We start from the raw sequence: 27,442 nt of genomic DNA on the forward strand, positions 1-27,442 counted from the left end.
CATGTCTGCCCCACCACCGGGCGTGAAAGTTATTCACACCCCAGGATTTACCAGGGTGCGAATAGTTTTCATTTTTTCCCTTTGGAGGGGGGGTTGAGGTCCGCGCGAGCTCATGTCCCGTCTGAATGGAAAAAAATGACAAAAAAAGTCCTCCACCATAAAAATAGAAAAGGGACTATAGCCCTTTTCGGATGACAGCAGCCATGGGAAACAGGTTCCAAAATGGCCACCGCCATCCGAAAAGGGACCTAGTCCCTGTATGTTAATGGTGTTGGCTATTTCTCTTTAAAACATTTTTTTTTTGTAACCACAGGCGGTGAAAGGCAGATTGTGAATGGTGAATCCGCCTTTCCTGTGTGCGAATGTGAATTCCATAATCTTTTGCCATGACATCACAGCAGGAGGATACAGTATTCATGAAGGGAAATAGCTGCTAACAAATCCATCCGTATAGCTCAGTGTGTTAACTGCCTGCTGCAAGATGTGTATACCTGCAGGCCACGTGTTCACTTCTTGGCACGACAACAGAAAATCCATTGGTGCTTTTATCAATCAGTGTTAAAATTGCCCAGAACGAGGTGCGCATACGACACCTTTAGAAGGAAGAAAGGCTGTTAGCCCAGGCAGGATTCTAACCTGTGACCTGCAGGATGCACCTGGCACATGAACACATTAAACACGGAGCTATCTCGCCGAAGCAAAGCCATTGGGAGATGGGGTGTGAGTGATGAACTGAGAATATGTATAGCTCACTAACAGAACAAATGAGTGGATGAAGGAATGAGCACTTTCAGCCATTCTAGAAGTTCCCGGGAAACTGCTTTCCTTTACCACACATTTTCTGTTTAATGCACTTGAATATTAAAATATGACTGTGTGCTTTCCAGTGAACTGTTAATGGAAACAAGTGTTCACAGAGGACGGGTTCTCTGCGACTAGGCAATTTAATTTGCTACTATATATAACGTTTTTATGTTTCCTCTCTACCGCCCAAAAATCGCCGTCCTGCAAGCATGACAATTTGTCTTGAATGCGATGGGCTATTTGTTCTTGCAAACGTTTCACAGACCTACACAACTGGGTTTCTTTCCATCTGCCAAACGGCCTCGTGCTTTTCTTTTCTCCTGCTTCTTGCACAATGGCAAAGTTCACAGGGCAACGTTATATATCTCCTTTTACAATGGTAGAGTGGCAGTATTCATAAACCAAATGAACCACATTGAACAAAATGCAGAGCACTCCAGAAAATAACTGCTGGGCTATCAAGAACACAATAGGACTGGGGCTTGTAACATTGCCCCTCCAGAACACACATACAGCCTCTCTGCTTCACACCGTCCTTTTTCAGATCCGCCAGCGCGCCAGGGGACCCCGCGGGTGGTGATAGTGTGCGGTACAAGTAACCTTTAACATTAACAATATTAACAACCGCCCAGGGTTTTGAAGCATGACTCCCAAGATCCCTATGAAACCAAAAAAGTGATGGGTGGAAGGTTTTGAATTAATCTGAACCACTGACATTGTTCTGACCCAAGATCCCTCACCATTGGCTATGCTAGCTAGAGCTATTGGGAGCTGGAGTCCAAAACATCTGCAGGACCAAAGATGGCAGATCCCTGCATCAGGACAGAGAGAACACAGCACTACACAATATGAGTGGAGAGTACAGAACAGCACTTGGTGCAGCAGAGGAGAGGGAGGCATGCTCCGAGAGACCATACTAGTATTTGAAATTGGACGTCAGACTAGTACTACTCAATACAAACAACTTGATAAAGCAGCACTCGGATATTAAGAGTTCATAGCAATACTCAATACAAGATGGTTGACGCAGACACAGAGGAGGTTGCATAAATACTCAGTACAACAGACCTGGAACATGTCCAGATTACAGTTGTCCTCGAGTGGAGAGCAGGTAAATGGTAGAATAAAATACAGAACCAAACTCAAACTTAGAATCTTTTGGATGCAAGAAGTGCCAAAGGCCAAAGGAAGTGGCCGGAGATACAAAATAAAAAATAAAAATCTTAATACAACCAACCAGCCAACAGCAATCTATTGTGTCATTTCCCTTTAAGAGAGAGATGCATATTGTACCCTTTCAGGGTGGTTGACTACAAATATTTGTGGAGAACAGAACTGGGATGTATTCAATGAATAGAGGGGGTTGAGGGCAAAGTAAAGAAATGTCAACCTGAATGCTTTGACATCTCAAGATCAGCACTGGCCACAGCGCTATCTCGCTGTGCAAAAGCGTTTCTCAAACAAAACACCCCCACCGCCACACACATCCGAGGGAAATGACAACATAGTTCACATTTTAATGTGGTGAAAATCCTGATCAAACGCATTTCCTCCAGACCAATTTCACTGTTGAATACCTACATAAAGATCAATCTCGAATGTTTGCCTCATATTCCTGAAAGAATTCATAGTTGGTGTGGAACCCGATCAGTTCTTACACACCTACTCCTGGGCACCACTAATTGTGCCATTAGGTAACAAATCCAACTTGCCGAGGTAGAAGCGACCACAGAAAAGCATTTGATAGTGTGTCTTGGCAATACATTTGCTGCACTGTGCAGCGCTCGATAATCAGTGGTACCTTCTCTATGCAAGCAGGTTTCATTCAAAGGCACACATGGCACAGGGCACTAGACAAGAATGGACCAAAGAAGCGAATTTGACATCCAGACTGAATTCTATGCTATAAAATGTGTATGAGGCGCCAACTCGCCCAAAGGCCTCAAGGCGCTCACAAACAATACAGCATAAAACACAAAGAGGAAGAAAATGGCAGGGCGATTGCAGTTAGGGACCAGAAAAGGGGAAGAAGTAACGGCAGCAGCAGTGTTGTGCCCTTGCGGGATGGGGTTGAGCAACCACAGGATAAGTCGGGAGAAATCAAATTTGCTTTGAAGGCAGGTAACTCTTAGATTCGAACAGCTGTGCTGTGCCTGTTCACAGAATTTGATAGATTGTGTAAGTTAATAGGATATTAAGCAACTAAGAAGGACATTAGTTAATGACATGGAATGTGGGAAGCAGTCAGTCAGAATTCCAAAGTGTACATGCTCTAGCAAACCCGTGTCCCAGGAACTATGGCCTCCCTGCATGTTGTGCACATATGAGTGGAAAAGGACGCTGTGACCTGGAAGCAGGCCCGCCAGTGGCTCCATACAGAGGTTCCACAGGAGGGGTAATTGAGGCCACCGAAGCATCCTGTGTGGGATCCCCACAGCTGGAGAAGTGAAGCTCCCCACCTTACTTGCTGCTCTCTGTAACCAGGAAACGAATCGCTGAAACCAACACAGAAATTGCCTGAGTGCACCTGCCGCCAGTTCCAGCCATCCCAGTCAGATCCTAGGATCCACCAGGTTGAAGGCAGCAGATAGTTGGAGTACGATTAGCATAAATAGGTAGCCTGACTCCGTCACAGACGATACGCCCACCCAGGATTTCACTAGAGCAGGCTCCATCCAATGCATAATTTGGGATCTAGCTAGGCACATTGCAAGCAGACCATAAACCTCAGCGTGTGGTTGGAGTAGAAATATCGCTATCTACCTCATGGTCTAGGAGACACAAGGGAACCCTGGAACTAGAAGTTACCAGGATGCAGCAAGTCGTGAAAATATTCCTTTACATCTTGGGAAATAATTGTCTGGTGACTACACAACGTTGAAATAGGCCATACAAACAAATGAAAATGTTCTACAGGCCCAGCAGCATGTCAAGGATGGTGTCCATGGTGTCCAGTTAAACTACCTAATGCAAAAGGATCGAATGCCAAAGGGTCGACTCAATTTGGCCTAAAACCAAAGGGTCGAATTTTTTTTTTTTGAAAAATATTTTTTGGGGGGTTCTGTTTTTGAAAAAAAGTGGTTTTACCACAAAAAAAGGGGTTTAGGGGTGGACCCCCCCCCCAAAATAAAATAAAAAAAATAAATAAAATTCAACCCTTTGGTTTTAGGTCCTTTTAATTCGACCCTTTTGGCATTCGATCCTATGCATTCGAAACTTTGACCTATAACCGTCAACGATCACTTGAGCTTTTGGTGACAGAGGAGAATGGAACCCTCAGTCATCCAGTTAAATTGAAAGGTTACTGAAGGCTATGTAGGTAAAGCTCCTTAACTGTAGACACTGGTTTAACCACACAGAGACTCTGCAAGCCGGAGTGGAGGAAGACTGGGGGTGGAAAAGAGGACCGAATGCATTCCATGATAGTGTGCCAGGAGCACAGTTGGGGGCACTGCCAGAGGTCAGAAGGACTCCATCCACAACGGCTCTAAGGGCACAGGTGGAAGCAGTGGGGAGATGAATATGTTCATTGGACACTGGAGTGGGTAAGAGTTAGTGGTGATATTCCTACTTGAACCACATGTGGAGGGTTATGGCATGCACGCCGCGCGCAAATCTTTCCAATTCTCTTACAGTATCTCATTCACTCCAAGTCTCTTTCCACAGGTGGAGGCAGTGAGAGCACATACCAGCTTCTCATCATCTCACAAGTCTTTGCCCGCCCTGTTGGGAGCAGCGTCTTACTTACCCCAAGTCTCTGTCCACGTAGAAGAAGCGCTGCTCTTCCGATTGGCCGAGGAAGCGTTGAATGGAAGGAGTGGACGTGAAGTGCCGGACGGAATGGACTCGCCCGGTCTGCCTCTGGTAGACATCGGACACAACCGTGAAAGAGGATTCCCGGGGATAACAGAGAGCGATATACAGCCAGTCCCCCCTGCGGGGAGCAGAGAAAGGATAACCATCAAATCACAGTCATATCATTCACATCCATTTTACAAGCAGAACACACCTGCCACATTAAGGTTAAACACAGGAAGACCATAAAAGGCCCAAGATTACACAGTCTGTCAGTGGGGCAAGAGGACTTTCCTCATGGGTGTGACATTAAAGCAAACATGGGGAATAGCGAGAAGTTGCATGATTCTAGTAAGGACTATTCATAGAAAGTCAGAATACATGAAATCCAACAGCACTTGCACTTTATCTTCTAAAAGTGCCCCTCATTGGTAAAGTTGCCGGCCTGGTGGAGGTCCACCAAGGCCTGTTCCTTTCAACTGAGACATGGCTCAGAGGTTCCCTTCAGTCTGCCATGCACTCCCAGGCCCCCTAAGGTGTCAGGTACAGCATAGGAATCAATTAAAGATTGGGGGGCGGGGGCATTCTCAAATATTTATCAGTGTGTTAGCAAGTTAAATCCTTTGGTGTTCCATGTTTGAACCAATAATTAATTCTTCGAAGCTTTCACCTTCAAAAATCTTTTTTCGCACAACATATAATTTGCCTGGGAAGAAGGCTCCTTTCCTACAGCAACACATAGAATTCGTGACGAAAAGATAAAAAGATTTTGTGGCAAACCAGGAGAAAGCATTATGTGCACAGCTCTTTACTGCCGCTGCATCAGCAGCCTTTTAACAGAATACTATGGGCCTCATTACACGGTAGGCGGTAAGGGTTTACCGGTACTGGTAAGGGCACCGGTAAACCCTTACCACCTTACTACGAGGTCCCTTTGCGGGACCCGACCTTAACGGCTGGTGTAGACCAGCCGTTAAAGTTGGGACCCGCAAAGGGACCTTGGTGCTAATTACGGTACCGTAATTTGCGGTACCGTAATTAGCTCCTTCCCCATTCCCATTGAGCCCTATGGGGCAAAAATGGGAATGGGGAAGGGCCATGGAGAAAGGGGGAATTACCGCCCCGGCAACCTTGGAATGGGGTGGTAATTCCCCTTTTCTCCATGGTGGTACCGGTATGGTACCGGCGGCAATCATGGTGCTAATAGCACCATGCTTTACTGCATAACGTGTAATGAGGCCCTATGTTTCACAGCGCTGTGAATGGCATGTGTTACAACTACCCGTTTTAATGTTAGTTGACAACACTGACAGCAGGTGGCTGAATGGTTGAGCTGTCCATGTGTGGATGGAAACCTCTGACCTGCAGGATGAAGAAGAGACCTTAGAACAGGGTTTTCCACCTCCAGGTCTCGAAGGCCTTAATCCTGCTGGGTTTTCAGGCAACCCCTCATTAATATTCATGAGAAATATTTGCATGCATTTGGAATCATTTTATGCAAATTTGTCTCATGCATATTAATGAGGGGTGTCCTGAAAATCCTACATGTTTCCGGCCTTCGAGGCCTGGGCTTGGACAACCCTGTACTAAGGTCTCTGTTCATCCTGCAGGTCACATGTTTCCATCCAGCCTTAGAAGGAAGCACTTAACTCACTGAGCTATCTGACCGGCTAAGGGAAGCAATGCACATACAGTCCCACTGTAAAAGCTTAGACTGTCCTGAAGACGACCGCCTTACTTAAGCCTTTTTATAAACTGTGCATGTTTTGACAGGTGTAAAGCAGGAAAGGAACAAGTTACTTACCTGTAACTGTTGTTCTCCAGCATGGGTCTGGCATGGATTCACATGCTCATGAATATTCCCCGTCGTCAGGCTGGGAATCCTCGGTAAAGAAAAAACCAGTATCAGTTTCGTTTCTGATCTGTCTTTCGTAGTAATAACCAATCACTGGTCTCTGCGTCATACTGACCACAGCCAATGACTGCCCTCTACCTAAGCACCGCCTCTGGCAGCCATCTTCAGATTTGGAAGCACGTGAAGTGGCAGTATGACCAAGTGAAGAGCCGCAGAGGGGTAGGCGGGAGGGTTCGCATGTGAATCCATGCCAGACCCATGCTGGAGAACAACAGTTACAGGTAAGTAACTTGTTCCTTCTCCAGCATGGGGTCTGGCATGGATTCACATGCTCATGAATAAAGAATACATAGCAGTACACACATGCACAACCACGGGAGGTGGCAAAGGCTCAACATTAAGCATAGCATCAAACTCAACATTAAGCATCTTACCTCCTCACCAGGCTCACCTCAGGCGAACAGGTTGCGCAGCACTGCTTGGCCGACCCTGGACTCCTCCCTGGAATCCCGGTCGACGCAGTAGAATCTCGTGAAGGTGTGCGTCGACCTCCACGTAGCAGCCCTGCATATGTCCAGCAGGGGCACACCAGAAAGGAACGCCGTGGTAGCTGCGATCGCTCTGGTGGAATGGGCTCTCGGACGGCCGGGCAGCGGTCGGTTTGCCAACCGATGACAGTACATGATACAGCCGGAGAGCCATCTGGAAATGGAAGCCTTCGAGAGAGCCTTCCCCTGATTGACAGGTCCAAAGTTCACAAAGAGTTGTGACGTCTTCCGAAAACACTTCGTGCGGTCCACGTAGAACTTCAGCGCTCTAGCTACATCCAGCGAGTGCAAAGTCCTCTCAGCCGGCGACGAAGGCGACGGGAAGAATACAGGCAACACCAAGGGTTCGTTGAGATGGAAGTCCGACGGTACCTTGGGCATGAAGGAGGGGTGCGTCCTGAGCACTACCCTCGTGTCGTGGAAAGTCAAGTACGGGGCCTTGCAGGAAAGGGCCTGGATCTCTCCCACTCGTCGTGCGGAGGTGATGGCCACAAGAAAAGCAGTTTTCCACGATAGAAACTTCAACGGGGCCGAGTGCAGAGGCTCGAACGGAGGTCCCATGAGCTTGGTCAGCACCACGTTGAGCTCCCACGCCGGGGCCGGAGCCTTCACCGGCGGGAACGATCTGAATAGTCCCTTCATGAACTCTTTCACCAGACGATGAGACCACAAGGACGTCCGCCCCGTGGTTCTGGTGTATCGGGAGATCGCAGCAAGATGAATCTTGATGGACGCGTGTGCCAGTCCAGCTTTGGCCAGCGTCAGCAGGTACGGCAGTACTTGGGGGGCCGTAATCCGTAGAGGGTTAATCTTCTGTGCGTGGCACCAGACAGAGAACCTCTTCCATTTGTGTCCGTAGCATTTAAGAGTCGAGGACGCCCTGGCCTTTGCAAGAACCTCTCTGCAGTCGGCCGGTATGTCGTATCCTCCAAACTCTAGCGCTGCAGGAGCCAGGCCTGCAAGTTCAGCGACTTCGGGTCGTGGTGGAGGATGGCGCCTCCTTCCCTGGAGAGTAGATCCGCGTCCGCCGGCAGCTTGATCGGCGGGGACGCTGACAAGTCCAGAAAGTCCGGGAACCATATCTGCCTCGGCCACGAGGGTGCGACGAGGATCATCCTGCACCGTGACCTCTTGAGCAGGTTGACTAGCCGGATTAGCAGAGGCAAGGGAGGGAACGCGTAGAGGAACAGGCCCTCCCAGGGGAACGAGAAAGCATCGCCCATGCTCCTCGTCTGGGGAAACCTGCTGGCGAACCTCCGGCACTTGGTGTTCGTCGCCGTCGCGAACAGGTCGATCTGGGGTGTGCCCCACCGTCGGAAGAGGCGATCCACCAGATCCTGCCGTAGTTCCCACTCGTGGCACGAGCGCAGCTCCCTGCTGAGTGAGTTGGCGATGGTGTTTTTTATCCCTGCCAGATGAAACGGCACCAGAAAAATCCTTTGGGCGACGGCCCAATGCCACAGGTCCTGCGCCTCCTTGGACAGCGCTGGGGACCTGGTTCCGCCCTGTTTCCTGATGTAAAACATGGTGGTGGTGTTGTCGGTGAAGATCCTCACCAACTTGCCCTTGAGGGACGGAAGGAAAGACCTGAGGGCCCAAAACACTGCACGGAGCTCCAGGACGTTGATATGCAGGGACTTCTCCGTCGGGAGCCAGAGTCCCTTTGCGTGCAGATTTTCGGTGTGCGCTCCCCACCCTTCCAGGGAGGCATCCGTAGTCACAGTCTCCTGGTGGGCTGGGGTCTGGAAGTCCATGCCCGCCGTCAGATGCGCGCGGGTGCCCCACCACCGTATCGCTCGTCGGAAGTTCTCGCCGAGCTTGATCCTTTCCTCGAAGCTGCCCGTCGTCTGGATCCAGCGCGCATCCAGGAATTCTTGCAACGGGCGCATCCGGAGCCTGCACATGGGAATGACGAAGAATCCCAGGTCCGTGAGGAGTTGGACGGTCCTTGCCGTGTGAACCACGGCGAGTTCCCTCGTCTTGGCGCGGATGAGCCAGTCGTCCAGGTAGGGGTAGACGTGGATCCCCTCGCGGCGCAGCTGCGCCGCCACCGGTGCGAGGCACTTGGTGAATACCCTGGGTGCCGACCGTAGTCCGAAGGGGAGGGCTCTGAACTGGTAATGACGCCCTTGCACCACGAACCTGAGGAATTTTCGGTGCCCATTTAGGATGGGAATGTGGAAGTAGTCCTCCAAATCCAACGACGATAGGAAATCCCCTTCCTCCAGCTGGCCCAGGACGTGCTGGAGGGTGACCATCCGGAACTTCTGCGCCTTGATGAACTTGTTCAGACGTCGGAGGTCTAGGATGGGGCGCCATCCTCCCGTCTTCTTCTTTACGAGGAAGTATCTCGAGTAAACTCCGGAGCCCCGAAGCCTCTTTGGGACGATTTCGATGGCGCCCTTCCTGAGCATCGCCTTTACCTCCAGGAGAAGTTGAGGGACGTGAAGTTCTTTCCTGGCCACGGGGGGGACACGCGGGCACCTTCTTTGAAACTCGAGCGCGTGGCCCCGGGCCAGGGCGTCCAGCACCTAACGGTCGGTGGAGATGGACTCCCACACGCTGACGAAGCCCGCCAGCCGGCCTCCCACCGGGGTGCTCCGGTGGGGGCCCGACCCCACAGCCGGTTCAATCCTGCTTGGACGCGGCCTTGCCGCCTTGACCTCCTGGGCGACGACGACGGGGTCCGCTAGACTTGCCTCGTCCTCTGTAGGCCTCTTGCGACGACGAGCGGGCCGCTTGACGGTAGGAAGCGAAACCGCCGCCGGAACCTCTGGAGGCGCCCTTGCCTCCGCTGCTCCGAAAGGGCGTCCAACGTTGCTGCAGAACTCCGAGGGCCCGGGCCGTCTCAGTATCCGCCTTGATGGCCTGAAGGGAATCGTCCACTGTTTTCCCAAACAGGTTGTTCCCGTCGAAGGGCATGTCCAGGACTCTGGTCTGGACGTCTTGCCGGAAGTCCGTAGCTTTGAGCCATCCACGACGTCGAAGGCAAACGCCGTTGCCCAGCTGACGGAACCCAGTGTCGGCGATGTCCGTCGCCACAGTGATGGCGTGGTCCGAGGCCACCTCACCTTCCTGCAGGATCTCCAGGGCCTCCGCCCTCTTGTCGTCCGGCAGAAAATCCAGCAGGGGAGCTATCTTGTACCAGAGCTCCCTGTCGTAGCGAGCCACGATAGCCAAGGCGTTGGCCGCTTTAATCGTCGTCGCTGCCGACGAGATGACTCTACGTCCCATAGCATCCAATTTCTTTCCCTCGCCGTCCGGCGGGGAAGTCGATGTGGAGGCCGCACCCCCCCCGCTTTCTTCCTGGCTGCCGCGGAGACGACGGAATCCGAGGTAGGCTGCGCCCGGAGGCACAAGGGGGCCGTGTCCGGGACCCGGTACTTTTTCTCGTACCGGTCTCTTCTAGCTGGCGTCGTGGAAGGGTTCTTGAGGAGGGAAAGGCCCTCATCCCAAATGTCGTCCAACAGAGGCACTGCGAGGACCGTCTTCCTCTTGGCCTCGCGCCGCTGATAAAGGAAGCCTTCCTTTTTCTTCTCCTCAGGGCAGAGTTGGAAAAGCTCGGAAGCCCTGGAGATCATGGAGTGGAAAGATCCGATCTCGTCGGGCGGAGAAGCCCTGGCGGGAGGCGACGACGGAATATCCTCGTCGTATGCCTCGTCGTCCGTACCCGTCGCTGCCGTGTCAGTTCCCGTATCATCCCCTCGGGTGGACGGGGGAGAGGGCTGGACGGTGCGTGACGGTTGAAAAGGAGGTGGTGGATGGATCCTTCTTTTCTTGGTAGGGGGAACACCAGAAGGTCCCGGTTCTGGATCCCCCGACGGGAAAGGTTCCTCCGTCGGTAACGGTAGTCTCGTCCTTATCTCGGAGCATAAGGACTGTATAGCCAACAAAATGGCCGCCGAGTTGTCTTGCGGCGCTGGCAGAGGGGAATCCGACGGGCGAGCAGGGGCCCCGTCGATATCCTCGTCGTCGTCGTCGTCACCTGCGTCGGGGTCCATTCCGACGAGCTGGCCTTCTTCCACGCCTAGGCCGTGGCTTAAGACCTCGATCAGCTCCTCTTCTGAGGTTGAGGCCGAATCTACGACGACGCCCTGCCCCCCCTTCTTCTTCCCCACGGAGGGTTTCACGGGGGTCCTATCGATGGGCACAAAAGAAGACTCCCTCCGAGGAGGCAGGGAGATTCTGGGCCCCGCGGTCGCCACCAGTGGCGCAGCCTCCACAGGCTGAGCCAGGGCCGCCGCGACCGTTTCGATAGAGGGCTTGGTCGGATGGATCAAGGCCTTCACCACCTTAGGTGCGCTCATCGCCTTATCCTTGAGGGAGGGGGCACTGCCACGCTCCTCCTCTGCCTTAGAGCTCGACCGGGGCCTCTCCAGGAGTTTCGCCGGGTGCTCGGCCTTCCTCTTACCCGACCCAGAGCGTTGGCTCGTGGTTGATGGTGCCGGGGAGGGTGCGCCCTGCCTGGCGCCCGTAGAGCCCGACCGTTCGGCGCTCCCGGTGCCAGCGGACTCGCGGTGCATAGCCTTATGTTGGGCCCCCGTCGCCGGGGCGCCCTCAAAGGTCTTAGAAGACCGCTCGGGTTTCTTCTTCTTCTCGCCAGACGGGCTCTTACCCTCCAGCCAGTTGGCGAGACGTTGATGGCGGTCCTTCATGGTCCGTTCTGACATGTTGCCGCAAAACGCACAGTCCTTCTCCACGTGCGTCTTGTCCTCATGAAGGCAGTAAAGGCAGAAAGAGTGTTCGTCCTCCTTAAAGACGTTCTGCAGCTGGCATCCAGGGCAGACCCTGAACAGCTTTCCGGGCGTCGAGCTTCCCTTCTCCTGGGCCATCTCCGAGACCGGGCCTGAGAAGCTTCTGGAGTCCTCCGAAGTGTAGCTCGACGAAATCTTCACCCTTGAGGGGCGCAGACGAATCCGACACGGGTCCCCGTTGATCGGATGTAGGATCGGTGGAGCTTGAGGCTCTTTTGACCGAAAGAATCGAGTTTTTGTGGAAAAACGCGAAAAAATAGCACTAACGCTCGAGAGCAATAGCACGAGGATCCCAACACATGAACGTGCGGTAAAAATCTGAAGATGGCTGCCAGAGGCGGTGCTTAGGTAGAGGGCAGTCATTGGCTGTGGTCAGTATGACGCAGAGACCAGTGATTGGTTATTACTACGAAAGACAGATCAGAAACGAAACTGATACTGGTTTTTTCTTTACCGAGGATTCCCAGCCTGACGACGGGGAATATTCATGAGCATGTGAATCCATGCCAGACCCCATGCTGGAGAATATCCATGAATTCCCGCTAGCAGCCATTACCCTACAGCAGAATCTGCCACCGGGTTCCTACGCTTCTACTCATGTAGATGTTGCTCTCTGAGCTATTACACCGGTGTGCAAGGATAATTCAAACAAGTGGACTCTGGCTGGGTAGTTTTTCATACCTCTCACTATGATCTGTGGACAAAGATGGCGTCCAGCGCATGTGGATAAGGTCTGGCGGATACCCCTGAAGAGCTTGGCTCGCAAGCTCTTGAAGGAGCAATACCACCGGGATTGAATGAGTAACTCAGCAGAGGGGACATGTTGGAAATAATGTCGCTCATGCATACCATTTTCTGATGCAGTGACTTAGCCAGCTCCCCTGCAACCAGCCAAGAGAAACCCAAACCTCAGGGCTCCTCAACACAATAAAGATTGAGCAACGGAAATAAGCTGGATGAGCTGAAATGGAGGACGGACACGTTGGAGTATACATTGAGGAGAGTGTTCTCATCAGAAAAGCAACATTTCGAAATAGGCTGAGGGCGCTGGCTCCGAGAAATGAGAAATCCCGTAGGCCTCCCAATACTGCCACCAGCAAGTTAATCAAAAACAATTTAATTCTCAAAAATAATTGCACAGATGATCCAGCAAGGAAGGTATTCTTCATTTAAAAGCAAATGCAGAGTTTGAAAAATGGCTATGATATGCATTGATTTTTGTACGTACCATCCAATTGACAGTGCAGAGAAACATTTTGAACATTCTTCCAACTATGGGAAACTTTTCTTTAAAATGGTGCACATTCGTTATCTTGTGCACTAAACACACAATTGGAGTGAGAAGCCCTCCTGAAGCGGAGGGCCTTGTAGTCAGTGATGGTTCATGCCACCGGGAAAGTCACAGTCATGATGAGATATAAAAGGCCTCATTACGAGTTTGCCGGTCTGATAAGAGGTGGTAATTCTCTTACTGACACTTTTTGCAATAACGGAACTGCAGCTGCTTGTGATAACGGAACTAGAGCTGTTTTTGCGGCAGCCCTGAATGTTGGGTTTGACATTGCATTGGAGAGGATATCTCCAGCATGATACTGGAGGTAAATCTTCCACTGGATTTACAATGCAGAATTACTGCTTGCAGTAAAGCCACCAAAAATCCCAAGGAGTCCTATAGACTCGAAAAATAGGAATTTACATGCCACACCACCACTCGTAATGCCGTGGTAACCCCTCGACGTAGCGTTGGTAATGGTAAAGGATTTTGGCTGCAAATCGGCAGATTTACTGCCAATCTTGTAATGAGGCCCAAAGTCTGTCAGGCCAGTAGTGACTACTCCAAGGTCAGTGCAGCCCATTCACCAGTTTGATGCCATTAGACAAGCAAAAGTCCCGACTGTGTGCAGGACGCAGTTCTTATTGCCTTTACACTGTGATATTGGAAGACAATAAAAATCCGACAATGCCACTCAGGTCTTTTGTGTTCCTGAACGAATGCAACAAAATCTCCATCACTAACTCAACCTCCACATGACTCGGGCAACCTCCTCCTTGCTCCCTATGGCTACTCCTCATTCACACCAACCTCTGACTCACTTAACTCTGCACCAAAAACTAGATGTCCCCTTACCTCACTCAAGTCTCCTCACTAATTCAACCTCCAAACACTAACACAACTTCCTATTCACTCAATGTAACCTCCTTTTCACTCAATATGTTGCGTCCTCAATTGCTCAACATCCGCCTCACGCACTTAACCTCCTGCTCACTCATTCAACCTCCTACTCACTTACTATGCCTCATCCCCAATAGTTCAATCTCCTCCTCACTCAGCCCTCACACACTTAACCTTCTCCTCTCTTGCTCAACATTCCAGCCCACTCAACCCCCTCCTCATTCACGAGGTGGTCCCCCTGTGTGCTCAACCTCCTCACTCATTGAACCGCCTCACCACTCATCAACCTACCCCACATACATATGAACATCCTCCTCAGCCACACGCAGTCAAAACTGGGGGTGCATGGGAGACCTAGCAACAGAGCTGCCAAGTTTCCAGACTGCAAATATGGACCTGCCACTGATGAGCAATGTGCTGCTTTGCAACACTTCATTATGTAACGTTTTGACAACTTCTGCTGAGAGAGGATGTAGTTTTATGCAGGTAAGAAGCGTATTCCAGAAAACAAACCATTTCTTCATTGCGCTGTTCCAGGCCTTGGGAGGCAGTTAATGACTACCTAGCCTGGGGCATGGCTGGAGTGATAGGCACGAACCCATGACGTCATCACGCAAGTCAGCCCAGTACAAATACAGTGGCTCTTGTGCGGCCTGATGAGCCGCTCAATGGCTAACACGGGTCTATCATCACAAGCCCAACAAGTTGCGGACACAGCGACAAATAACTACACGGTATAACGACTGCCTGAATACTGACCGCGCCCAAAGTGTGGGGGCAAGGGTGGACTGGCCTATAGGGAACTCTGGAGATTTCCCGGTGGGTCTCTGCACCCTGGGACCCTTTTGTGTGGTATTTCCACATTTTCTCATAGGAAAAGGGTTTGGGCTTGCAGAAAATGTGTAATATGGGGGCACTTTGAAAATAGTTTCACGACCCCTTTTGGTTTTCAGTAATTATTTCCAGGGCCTCTATTGGTTCCCAGTAATTATTTCCAGTGCCTCTTTTGGTTCCCAGTCCACACCTGCGGTTGTTTCGCGACAGAATGTTCCGGCATATCTTGACACTATCGGCGCATAGGCCTAACGTCCTGACAGTGGTATACTTAGACGTACTCAGAGGCGTTGCTGGGGGCGGGGGTTAAGGAGGCTATAACCCCTGGTCTTTTCGATGTAGCCTCGGATAGAATCTCAGGAGCTACAACCAAAAGGCTAGCTAGCCCCCAGTCCCGACAGTTCCGACATTAGCCTAGACCCGGGTCTTTTCCATACCTAGCAACTCCCCTGGACGCACTTAATATATTATCTCACGCTGTGAAAGGGTCAATGGACGTAGCCCTTCACTTGGCCAGGGGCTATGTGGGAAAAGCTTTCTTTTCCATTTGCTTATTTCATAGCACCTGCGGTGCCTTAGTGCCTGTCATTATGTGACAAACACCAGCAGCTCTGCGCAGGATGGGAGCTCAGGCCAGGGGTGGTGGCACCTGCCCAGTTTCCACTGACATGGCTCGGGCAGCAAAAGCTATTTTTCTGCCCTGCAGTCACCAGTGTCTGGGTCTCGGAGCCGAGGCTGCTCGTGGGAGGCAGAAGGTCTCAGCCCTGAATGTGAGTCATAGAGGTGATGGAGGGACCTTGGCATGGAGAGATGGCAGCACTGCTCTCACTCCCCTCCAGGGCACACTGGTGCAACCCCACACAGCGGGGATCCACATTGAGCCTTCCTGCACCCTGCGCTATATATTTAATGTGTTCATCGTGTCAAATTTAAAACGTATGGTGTTTAAGCATGTACCATGTTGGCTTCTTTCCTGCAACTACGCTCTGCTCCCATCTCTGTAACTAAGTATTGATCATCCTCTGTAAGAAGCGCCACAATGCCCAAGTGCTGCTGTGCGCTCAACAAATACGAATAAATAAATAATTAAATCTGTCTTAGGTCACACAGTGCATGGAACGAGCACCCTACAAAAGCATACGCAGGTTCTCCTTGAGCTCTCGGGGGAATTATTCTCACGATGCGGGCAAGGTGAATTAAGTGTGTCTGGCCATCCAATCCTGGATGGCATCTAACGCCCTGACTTTAAACGGAAAAAAAACAGATTCACTCATTATCGGAGCAGGCGCGAGGCTGAAGAGTTTAGACCAGCAATACAAGCTTTTCAACCATCCCTGCTGTCCAACATGTTAAGACGCTGGGGGTCTACTTGGATGTGCAACTAACTTCTAAGAAACAAGTGGCACATCTCAGTTCGTCCTGTTCTTATCGGATCAGATTATGTCGAATCCGTCGCTACCTCGAGGAGGAGAATAGGGCATTGATGGCATCGGGAGGATAGCTCAGCGGCAACGTGCTCTCCTTGGAAGCAAGACAGCACAGAGCCACACAGGTTCGATCCCGGCGTCCGCGCTTAGAAATCTCTGGGTTCTGGGTATTAAGAGCGTTATACATAACCTATCATATCATATCGGCCTCCATTCACTTCAAACTCATCTACTGTAATAGCCTTTTAGTCGGTGCATCTGAGCCGGATATAAAAAAGTTGCTGGTAATTCAGAATGGGGCTGCACGAGAGGTTCGTGGTCTTGGTACCGGAGCCCGCGTCTCCGAAGCTCTGTGTAAATTGCATTGGGTTCCGATGGAGCAGAGACTGTAATATAAAACCCTTACTCTCATACACAGACGCCTTTTCGGCAATGCCCCGCGCTATCCTATTGCACGGATTAAGAAAGTCCCTCTTAGGCGAGCTCTTTGCTCTGATTAAGAGGTTCTTTGAATTGTCCTCAGTTTTCACTAAGCAACCTAGGTGGCTCCACCTTTGGCGCTTGGGTCCCTACCCTCTGGAATGCACTGCCTTGAAAACAATTCCTGACCATGGTCAGTTTAAAAGGTGTATTAAGACCCATCTTTTTGATAAGGGTAACGTGTAATCTAGTCTAGGATATCGTTCTTTTCTGTCAGGCTGTTTTCTATATAAAGAGCAATAGAAATAGAAAGAGTAAGCAATAGAAATAGAGAGTAAGCAATAGAAATAGAAGGAGTAAGCAATAGAAATAGAGAGTAAGCAATAGAAATAGAAGGAGTAAGCAATAGAAATAGAGAGTAAGCAATAGAAATAGAAGGAGTAAGCAATAGAAATAGAGAGTAAGCAATAGAAATAGAAGGAGTAAGCAATAGAAATAGAGAGTAAGCAATAGAAATAGAAGGAGTAAGCAATAGAAATAGAGAGTAAGCAATAGAAATAGAAGGAGTAAGCAATAGAAATAGAGAGTAAGCAATAGAAATAGAAGGAGTAAGCAGAGGAATCCTGCTCCCCGGTGCCTTCCCAGAGTAATAGATGAGGCAGCGGTCTGCCGGTGAGGAAGTGGAAGCAGAACAAGGGGGAACGCGATACATACAGCGCATGCCACACACTGATCCGATCCCGGGAAGGGGAAGGGTGGCAAAGAAGTATCTGGTCAATTTTGCGCAAATCGGATTTTGTGGGTCACCTTATTACAGCCGTTATTAGGGGCCTAGCTATGAGTCTGTGGGACAGAATGACCCACAGGTGGTGGAGGGCGGAGAAGGAAGTACAGAGTAAAGGGGAATGTTAACATTGCAGAAGCCACCTCCCCCTACCCACCCCAAAAAACGAAGTCACTGGCTCGGGACGAATTAGAAAACAGAATACAAAAGATACCTGCACTGTATTGAGAAGCCGGACAGCCTAGGGTACCAGCGAGATTACAATGGGGAAAGACTTCGAGATTACAATGGAGTGCAGACTAAAAATGAGAATGAAGGGGGCCAGTCACACAATCGACCGAAGGGGCAGGCAGTACAGCAATGGATCTCCGGCTGGCCTCTGGGGAAAGATGGGGACTGGAGACTGCGAGGAGCAGGACCCCCAGAGAGATCCTCTGCAGGAAGAAGTCCCCCAGCTGGGAGAGACAGGGGCCTCTGGGGGAAAGCCAGGGACCTCTGGGGCAGAGTCAGGGACCTCTGGGGGAGAGCCAGGGACCTCTGGGGGAGAGCCAGGGACCCCTGGGGGAGAGCCAGAGACCTCTGGAGGAGAGCCAGGGACCTCTGGGGTAGGGCCGAGCCTGGGGGTATGGCCTGGCTGGCTCTAGGGGCCCAACGTGGGCTGAGCCAAAGCCGCGTGGTTGGCTGGAAAATGGGGGCAGGGCCATGGGGGTGGGGGAGGGGCCAAGGGCGACGCCACTCTAGGGAACATTCTCTTTGGGGCAGGAGAAGGGGATTGTGTTGGTGGTGGAGGTGGGGAGGGGGCGTTTGATGGGGAGAGGGGCTGGGGTAGAGAACAAGGGGGTGGTGGTGCGTGGGGACGGAAGCACGTGCAGACGGTGCGGGGGCAGCATCAGTGCAGTGGGTTTCTCTTTGGGACAGGAGAAGGGGGTGGGGATGCTGAGGATGAGGCTAGCGCCAGCGGCAGTGATGTTTGTATATGGTAAGGGGGGCTGGGGCAGAGAACAATTGGATGGTGGCGCTAGGGGGCAGCACTGTTTTGCGGATAGCATGTGGGTACAGAGAACAAGGCGATGGTGGCCCTGGGGGGTTGACAGCGCTGCTATTTGGTGCATGGCACGTGGAAAGTGGAGGGAAAAGAGGATGTGGCGGTAGGGGGGCAGGGACAGTGTTGGTATTGTTTGGATGGGTGGGAAAGTATGGGAGATGGTGAAAGGTTTGGTGGCAGGCACCAAACCTTTAAAGTTGCCACCAGCCGCTATCTCGCAACAGGAAATGCTGCGGCCGTTCCAGCCAATCAAGTGGCTGGGATGGCACAGGTCGCTGCAGTGGGACCGGAAGCCAGGCAGCCCAGACAGGAAGTTAGGCACCTGTAAGCATGTTTTTTTAATTTTATTTCCATGTTACATGGAGCAGGCGGGGCTCGTGGTTGGCCCCTGCTTCCTACAGGTACTGACCTGAGAAGAGGGTCAGGCTAGAGCCCCAGTTTATGCCCGGGCTGCCACGAGCCCCACAGGGATATCCCAGCTCTACCTCGAACCATCAGAGTTTGCCAATGGCAGTGTTACACACTGATCTAACCCTATTAGATGGGCTTTAAACCCTGCCGCCTCCTCTGCTACACACGGATCTAACCCTATTAGATGGGCTTTAAACCCTGCCACCTCCTCTGCTACGCACTGATCTAACCCTATGCAGTGTGTGTTAAACCCTGCCACCTCCTCTGCTACACACTGCTCTAACCGTAAGCAGTGGGCGCTAAACCCTGCCACCTCCTCTGCTGCACACTGATCTAATCTTAAACAGTGGGCGCTAAACCCTGCCGCCTCCTCTGCTACACACTGATCTAATCCTAAGCAGTGGGCGTTAAACCCTGCCGCCTCCTCTGCTACACACTGTTGTAACCGTATGCAGTGGGCGCTAAACCCTACCACCTCCTCTGCTACACACTGATTTAACCCTATGCAGTGGGTGTGAAACCCTGCCGCCTCCTCTGCTACAAACTGATCTAACTCTATGCAGTGGGTGTTAAACCCCGCCACCTCCTCTGCTACACACTGATCTAATCCTAGGCAGTGGGCACTAAACTCTGCCGCCTCCTCTGCTACACACTGTTCTAACCGTATGCAGTGGGCGCTAAACCCTACCACCTCCTCTGCTACACACTGATTTAACCCTATGTAGTGGGTGTGAAACCCTGCCGCCTCCTCTGCTTCACACTGCTCTAGCCGTGTGCAGTGGCCACTAAACCCTGCCACTTCCTCTGCTAAACACTGATTTAACCCTATGCAGTGGGTGTGAAACCCTGCCGCCTCCTCCGCTACACACAGATCCAACCCTAAGCACTGGGCGCTAAACCCTGCCGCCTCCTCTGCTACATACCGATTTAACCCTAAGCAGTAGGCACTAAACACTGCCGCCTCCTCTGCTACACACTGATCTAACCCTAAGCAGTGGGCGCTAAACCCTGCCACCTCCTCTGCTACGCACTGCTCTAACCCTAAGCAGTGGGCGCTAAACCCTGCCGCCTCCTCTGCTACACAATGATCTAACCCTAAGCAGTGGGCGCTAAACCCTGCCACCTCCTCTGCTACACACTGATCTAACCCTAAGCAGTGGGTGTTAAACCCTGCCACCTCCTCTGCTACACACTGATTGAATCCCAAGCAGTCAGGCAGTGGCCATCAAGCCTCCTACTACCATCCCTTTACAGGGATTCTGTGCCAGGCAGTCGGCATCAGATCCACTCCACGTGGAATGCGCTGTGCCCTGAGACGCCCTCTTCCCTATCTTACAAACAAAGCCAATTTCTGGAGCAGGGGCTCTGACTTCCCCCTCATGGGCCGCAGACCGACGATTCCAGAACGGGGACAGACCCCTACAAGCCCTGAAGCAGCTGAAAGGGAACAGGTACAGCGAAACATAACACATATAAAGGCATTCATGAATAAAAGGGTGCATATAAAGGTGTAAAAGGCTGCTGCGGAAAAGGGACAGGTTGGTGCTTTGGGATATGAATGCCATGATGATGATGATGGCAGCATTCTCATCTCTGTTCTACAAAATAGGCCCATCCTTCAGCTGCAAATTATGCCTCGCTTATTTTATTAAAAGCCCTCCTCACTGCCCTGGGCATATGCCCCTCGCTGTACCACAAACTCTGCCACAATGCGCTATAAACTATGTTCATCGCCCTGCCGCAAAACATGCCAAGCTTGATGTTTTCAATGCCCTCATCATGGTCCAGCCAGAGATGATCAGCATTGTAAAAAAGACTGTGCCAATCGCTGTTCTAAAGTATGCCCATCATCTTCTTGCAGAACATGCCAATCAATGGACTACTACTGTTTAACAAGAAGCTGCCAAGCATGTCCACAGTTGGGCCTCTAGAGTATGCCAACCACTGAGTTAGGCAATGTGCCCATCACTCTCCTGTGGAATATCCCTGTCGTAGGGCTACCATTATGCCCGTCATGATGCTGCAGAGGGAGTCATAACTGAAATATAAAATATGACCATGCATATGCTGAAGAAGATTGTGCAACAGAAAATAACCAAGTTTGAGGTAGGAAAAATGTGCATACATTCAGAGACATTGTTTGCAAATGTATCTCATGAATATTAATGAGGGGTATCCTGAAAACCCGGCATGGATCCGGCCCTTGAGGCCTAGATTTGGACAACCCTGAACTACAGAATGCATTCAATGCTGCTCTGCTGAAGTTTCCTAGAAATGCACTACAGAATATGAACATCGACTTCAGGATATGCTCAGCAATACTCTTCATACTCTGCCAATCACTGCACCACAGAATATGCCGGTGACTGCACTGCAGCGCGCATCCTTCACTGCACTATGGAGTATGCCCATCAGTGTACTTCTACATGTGTCCATGAGTGAATAGTTGAATTCGTACTACTGAATTGGTCTGCTACTTTCTTGAAGACTATGCCCATTGTTGAGCTGAAAATGTAGAAATAATTGCACAGTTGTATATGTTTGTCTAAATGCTACAGAAACTCCTATTGTACTGCAAGATATGCGAGTTTTTGTACTGAGAAATATGCACTTCAGGATATACCCACACTTTGCACAGCATGCACTTTATTGCCCCACATTACTTGTTTTATCCAAATGCTGCAAATGACCATTGCGCAACAAAGCATATAATTGCATGTTGGCATATAATCATCATTCTAAGAATATTGCAATCGTCATGCCACAGAATATGGCTAACATTCCAAGACAGTTGCTATGCCATGCCGCAGATTATTTCGATCACTCTTAAAAAGGTTGCTATTGCCATGCCACAGAAAATGGCCATTATTCTAAAATGATTACTATGCCATGCCACAGAGTAAGAAAATCATTCCAAGAAAATTGCTATTGCCATGCCACAGATTATTTCCATCATTCTAGGATGATTCCTATCGCCATTCCACAGAATAAAATAAATCATTCAAAGAAAATTGCTATTGCCATGCCACAGATTATTTCCATCATTCTAAAATGATTGCTATCGCCATGCCACACAATAAAGGAAATGATTCCAAGAATGCTGCTACTGCCACGCCACAGATTATTTCCATCATTCTAGGATGATTGCTATCGCCATGCCACACAATAAAGGAAATGATTCCAAGACTATTGCTACTGCCATGCCACAGATTATTTCCATCATTCTAGGATGATTCCTATCGCCATTCCACAGAATAAAATAAATCATTCAAAGAAAATTGCTATTGCCATGCCACAGATTATTTCCATCATTCTAGGATGATTGCTATCGCCATGCCACACAATAAAGGAAATGATTCCAAGAATGCTGCTACTGCCATGCCGCAGATTATTTCCATCATTCTAGGATGATTGCTATCGCCATGCCACACAATAAAGGAAATGATTCCAAGACTATTGCTACTGCCATGCCACAGATTATTTCCATCATTCTAGGATGATTGCTATCGCCATGCCACACAATAAAGGAAATGATTCCAAGACTATTGCTACTGCCATGCCACATATTATTTCCATCATTCTAGGATGATTGCTATCGCCATTCCACAGAATAAAGGAAATTATTCCAAGACTATTGCTACTGCCATGCCACATATTATTTCCATCATTCTAGGATGATTGCTATCGCCATTCCACACAATAAAGGAAATGATTCCAAGACTATTGCTACTGCCATGCCACATATTATTTCCATCATTCTAGGATGATTGCTATCGCCATTCCACAGAATAAAGGAAATGATTCCAAGACTATTGCTACTGCCATGCCACATATTATTTCCATCATTCTAGGATGATTGCTATCGCCATGCCACACAATAAAGGAAATGATTCCAAGACTATTGCTACTGCCATGCCACATATTATTTCCATCATTCTAGGATGATTGCTATCGCCATTCCACAGAATAAAGGAAATGATTCCAAGACTATTGCTACTGCCATGCCACATATTATTTCCATCATTCTAGGATGATTGCTATCGCCATGCCACACAATAAAGGAAATGATTCCAAGACTATTGCTACTGCCATGCCACATATTATTTCCATCATTCTAGGATGATTGCTATCGCCATGCCACACAATAAAGGAAATGATTCCAAGACTATTGCTACTGCCATGCCACAGATTATTTCCATCATTCCAAAATGATTGCTATCGCCATTCCACAGAATAAAGGAAATCATTCCAAGACTATTGCTACTGCCATGCCACAGATTATTTCCATCATTCTAGGATGATTGCTATCGCCATGCCACACAATAAAGGAAATCATTCCAAGACTATTGCTACTGCCATGCCACAGATTATTTCCATCATTCTAGGATGATTGCTATCGCCATGCCACACAATAAAGGAAATGATTCCAAGACTATTGCTACTGCCATGCCACATATTATTTCCATCATTCTAAAATGATTGCTATCGCCATTCCACAGAATAAAGGAAATCATTCCAAGACTATTGCTACTGCCATGCCACAGATTATTTCCATCATTCTAGGATGATTGCTATCGCCATGCCACACAATAAAGGAAATGATTCCAAGACTATTGCTACTGCCATGCCACAGATTATTTCCATCATTCTAGGATGATTGCTATCGCCATGCCACACAATAAAGGAAATGATTCCAAGACTATTGCTACTGCCATGCCACATATTATTTCCATCATTCTAGGATGATTGCTATCGCCATGCCACACAATAAAGGAAATGATTCCAAGACTATTGCTACTGCCATGCCACATATTATTTCCATCATTCTAAAATGATTGCTATCGCCATTCCACAGAATAAAGGAAATCATTCCAAGACTATTGCTACTGCCATGCCACAGATTATTTCCATCATTCTAGGATGATTGCTATCGCCATGCCACACAATAAAGGAAATGATTCCAAGACTATTGCTACTGCCATGCCACAGATTATTTCCATCATTCTAGGATGATTGCTATCGCCATGCCACACAATAAAGGAAATAATTCCAAGACTATTGCTACTGCCATGCCACAGATTATTTCCATCATTCTAAAATGATTGCTATCGCCATTCCACAGAATAAAGGAAATCATTCCAAGACTATTGCTACTGCCATGCCACAGATTATTTCCATCATTCTAGGATGATTGCTATCGCCATGCCACACAATAAAGGAAATGATTCCAAGACTATTGCTACTGCCATGCCACAGATTATTTCCATCATTCTAGGATGATTGCTATCGCCATGCCACACAATAAAGGAAATGATTCCAAGACTATTGCTACTGCCATGCCACAGATTATTTCCATCATTCTAGGATGATTGCTATCGCCATGCCACACAATAAAGGAAATGATTCCAAGACTATTGCTACTGCCATGCCACATATTATTTCCATCATTCTAAAATGATTGCTATCGCCATGCCACACAATAAAGGAAATCATTCCAAGACTATTGCTACTGCCATGCCACAGATTATTTCCACCATTCTAAAACGCTTGCTATCGGCATGTCGCAGAAAATGACCATTATTTTAAGGTGGTTGCTATCGCCATGCCACATAACACAGCCATCATTATAAGCATATTGCAATCGCCATTTGATGTGCCAATTAAAATGATATCCCCAATTGCGATGTTTTATTTAAATATGCTCCCACTTTCCATTCCCGTTTCATTTTTCTTATTAAAAATTACTATATTGTATCCACATTCTTATGATGGAAGAATAAACCCAAATGTAAAAAGCACAGAGTAGTGGTGTTCAATTTCCAAATGTCAGGCTATTGCACGCTATGTCCTTAAAGAAGCTCAAGCTCGGTTCCCTCCTGATGGCACAGAAAAAGTGACTTAGCTGCACCAAATATTGCACTTTGATAATATCAACCTTAACAGTTTTCTTATCAAGGACTTTCAGTATCCTCAGATTAAGAAACTGTCTCATTAAAATACTTTCTTTGGCACAATTAAAATATGAAAATCCATAAGGCTGCTTTCCTTTTGGAGCCCCAGGTTAAATAAAGTTATGAAATGCGCGTCTCAGGTGCTGATTGATTTTTCAGACTTTAACATTGTTATGGAGAAGTTTACTCTTCCCCAGTGGGCATTCCCCGAACATGTTCAATTGTTAAATGCTATCAAGGTGAACGTATCCTTTTTGCTGGCACGGGTCTATTCTCCCGACCCTTCTCGACGATGCTGTATGAGGCTAATCCCTGCAAAGCATCTACTTTGTAAACAATACTGATAAAATAATCTGGGATGTTAAGTGATCAATTGAAGCTCACAGCAGGATGGGAAGTGTGGTCTTACATGAACAAAAAGGTAAAATACTTTAACCTGTGCTGACTTAACTTGCCCTTGTCTTCTTTGTCTTGCGTAGACCCTGTCATCACCCTGTGATCCATGTCATTACAATAAACATTGGTCATGTGATTCTGAAGAAGGAACCATTAAGCATATTATTAGGCTATTTCTTGAGCGCGGCCTAGCTTCACATAGGATTTATAATTGGGAATTTGTGCACAATGTTTAAATCTGCAATATGCTATAAATCCTATAAGGTCACAGGCTCTATACCGCTTACACTTGAGAATACAGTTTTGGGCAACCTTGATTTCAATCCATCTCCTAACAAAGGATATTCCTGCCCTTTTTTAAATTCTTCATTGTCGTTATCATGTAGATAATTGTTGCCTGTTGGAACAGATCTAAAAGAATTGACATTAAATTTGGTGGAACACTATTTGAAATATTCACGATCTTGAGAAATGTTTAACTAAATTTCCCAATTTGATTGCTAAACATGAAATGAAATGATCGTTATTCACAAACTGTCATGTCCCACTCAAATTCATTTACACATCTGATGGATGAGAGCAACGCAATTCGAAAATGCTAAGTGTCAAATCCTCTGTGAAAATGTTATATGAACGCAATGTATTGCCTCTAGACCTCCCTAATCACATTTCTAATGTTTCATATTGTGTTCGGCTTGAAGTACTTTTCAACTTTGTAACAGAAACATTATTGAACTATACAGAGCGCCTGGGGACCAATCCCGTTGGTGACAGTGCGCGGTACAAATACCTTCAACATTAACATTATGCTTAATGCTTTACATACTGATCAATTTTGCAAATGCTATGCTGAAACATTTTATCACTATGCATACCCTCTCCAGCCTGCGTTTTCCTTCGCTCTCACATATAACAATTTTCTGACAGTACCTGTTGTTGCAATACCTTTCTATTTCAACTATGTTCTTGACCCAATTCTGGGATTCATAAATTAAGACGCTATTCCAATGTTCAAAATGCTGAGAACAAAATGTAATTTTGCTGGCTCCAACTCTCGAAACATCATAAGTTACAAATAACCCAAAACAATGCAATCAGAGCTGAGCTCAACATCCCCAAAAAGATCACATATCTACAGCCAGTACGTGATTGTATCAAGTTCAAAGTCTTATCGCTAACTCATAAATGCCTGTCTAAAAGTGCCCCGGCCTATCTTGCCAACCAAGTCACTAAAGCTCAATCTAACAGACCCACCCGTTCTGCCTACTCACACCTTCTTACCATCCCAAAATTCAAATTGTAAAAAGCTAAACGTTGTAGCTTACCAGTAATCGCAGTCAAACAGTGGAACTCTATGCCCTTCACACTCAGAGCAGACGTGCCATTCTGGTCGTTCCGCAAAGGCATTAAAACCTGTCTCTTCATCCAAGATGCACCTCTATCCACCCTAGGAATGTGCACCCCAGGAATATCCGGCCACTACCATTAAACTGTACATGCAACTAACCTTGCAATCCACGTACCCACTCTATGTCAAACTATTTGCAATTTCTCTGTCACTACCGTGATATGCTTTGACCCCACGTCCTTAGCTAACTAACATGTAAAGTTATAATCTTGCAATCAATGTATTAATTCCATGCCAAACTATGTGCAACCTAACCATCTTGAGGAGAACCATCTCTGGTTCTGGAAGCACCTCAAGACCTTCCTCTTTGCTTCTGCCTTTGCCCCCCTCTCCCCTGCTGATCTGTTTCTTTCTCAGGACTGTGCACCTGGGCACCCTCTGTCTTCCGGGTCCAGGTACCAGCTCACCCTGCCACCCTCCTGCACTGCCTCCGGACCACCCCTTGCACTGGTGTCTGTATCTGTACCCATACAGACCCCCACCCCCTTTTCTTCTGTACTTATCAGACATACCCTGTCTGCTAAACCCGGCACTTGCCACTTGCGGGCTGCACTACCACTGTTTATTGCCTTTATTCATTTATTTATTATTTATTTGTTTCTCCTCTGTTCCGCACTTGCCACTTCTCCCTCTTCCCTTCCCATGCACTTCAGCGTTCTCAATGTCACTGGGCCTAGTAAGATCGCTGTTTTGTTCTACCCTGTTCCCCTCCCTTGCCTTGTCATGCTCTGAAACACTTGTGTACGAGAGCAATATAAATAAAATATCAATTCAATTAATCTTGCTATTTCTGTGGCACAACTGTAACCTACGCCCACAGCAAACACAACTTTAACC

At 48.6% G+C, this 27,442-nt stretch overlaps 2 protein-coding genes across 3 annotated transcripts in view; both read right to left on the minus strand.

Moving 5' to 3' along the window:
• The window catches only part of CEMIP (cell migration inducing hyaluronidase 1), an 867,705-nt gene that overhangs the window by 543,879 nt on the left and 296,384 nt on the right, over positions 1-27,442 (minus strand). The gene's annotated exons all lie outside the window — the stretch shown is intronic.
• Positions 1-27,442, minus strand: part of LOC138504001 (inactive cell surface hyaluronidase CEMIP2-like) — a 721,493-nt gene that overhangs the window by 79,695 nt on the left and 614,356 nt on the right. For both annotated transcript variants that reach the window (XM_069624166.1, XM_069624167.1), the window contains one exon: positions 4,553-4,738. In XM_069624166.1, coding sequence (XP_069480267.1) covers positions 4,553-4,738 — 186 coding nt within the window. The remainder of the gene's footprint in view (positions 1-4,552; positions 4,739-27,442) is intronic.

This window comes from Ambystoma mexicanum, chromosome 11 (assembly GCF_040938575.1).
Source record: "Ambystoma mexicanum isolate Mex_15411 chromosome 11, UKY_AmexF1_1, whole genome shotgun sequence".
Classification (NCBI taxonomy): Eukaryota; Metazoa; Chordata; class Amphibia; order Caudata; family Ambystomatidae; genus Ambystoma; species Ambystoma mexicanum.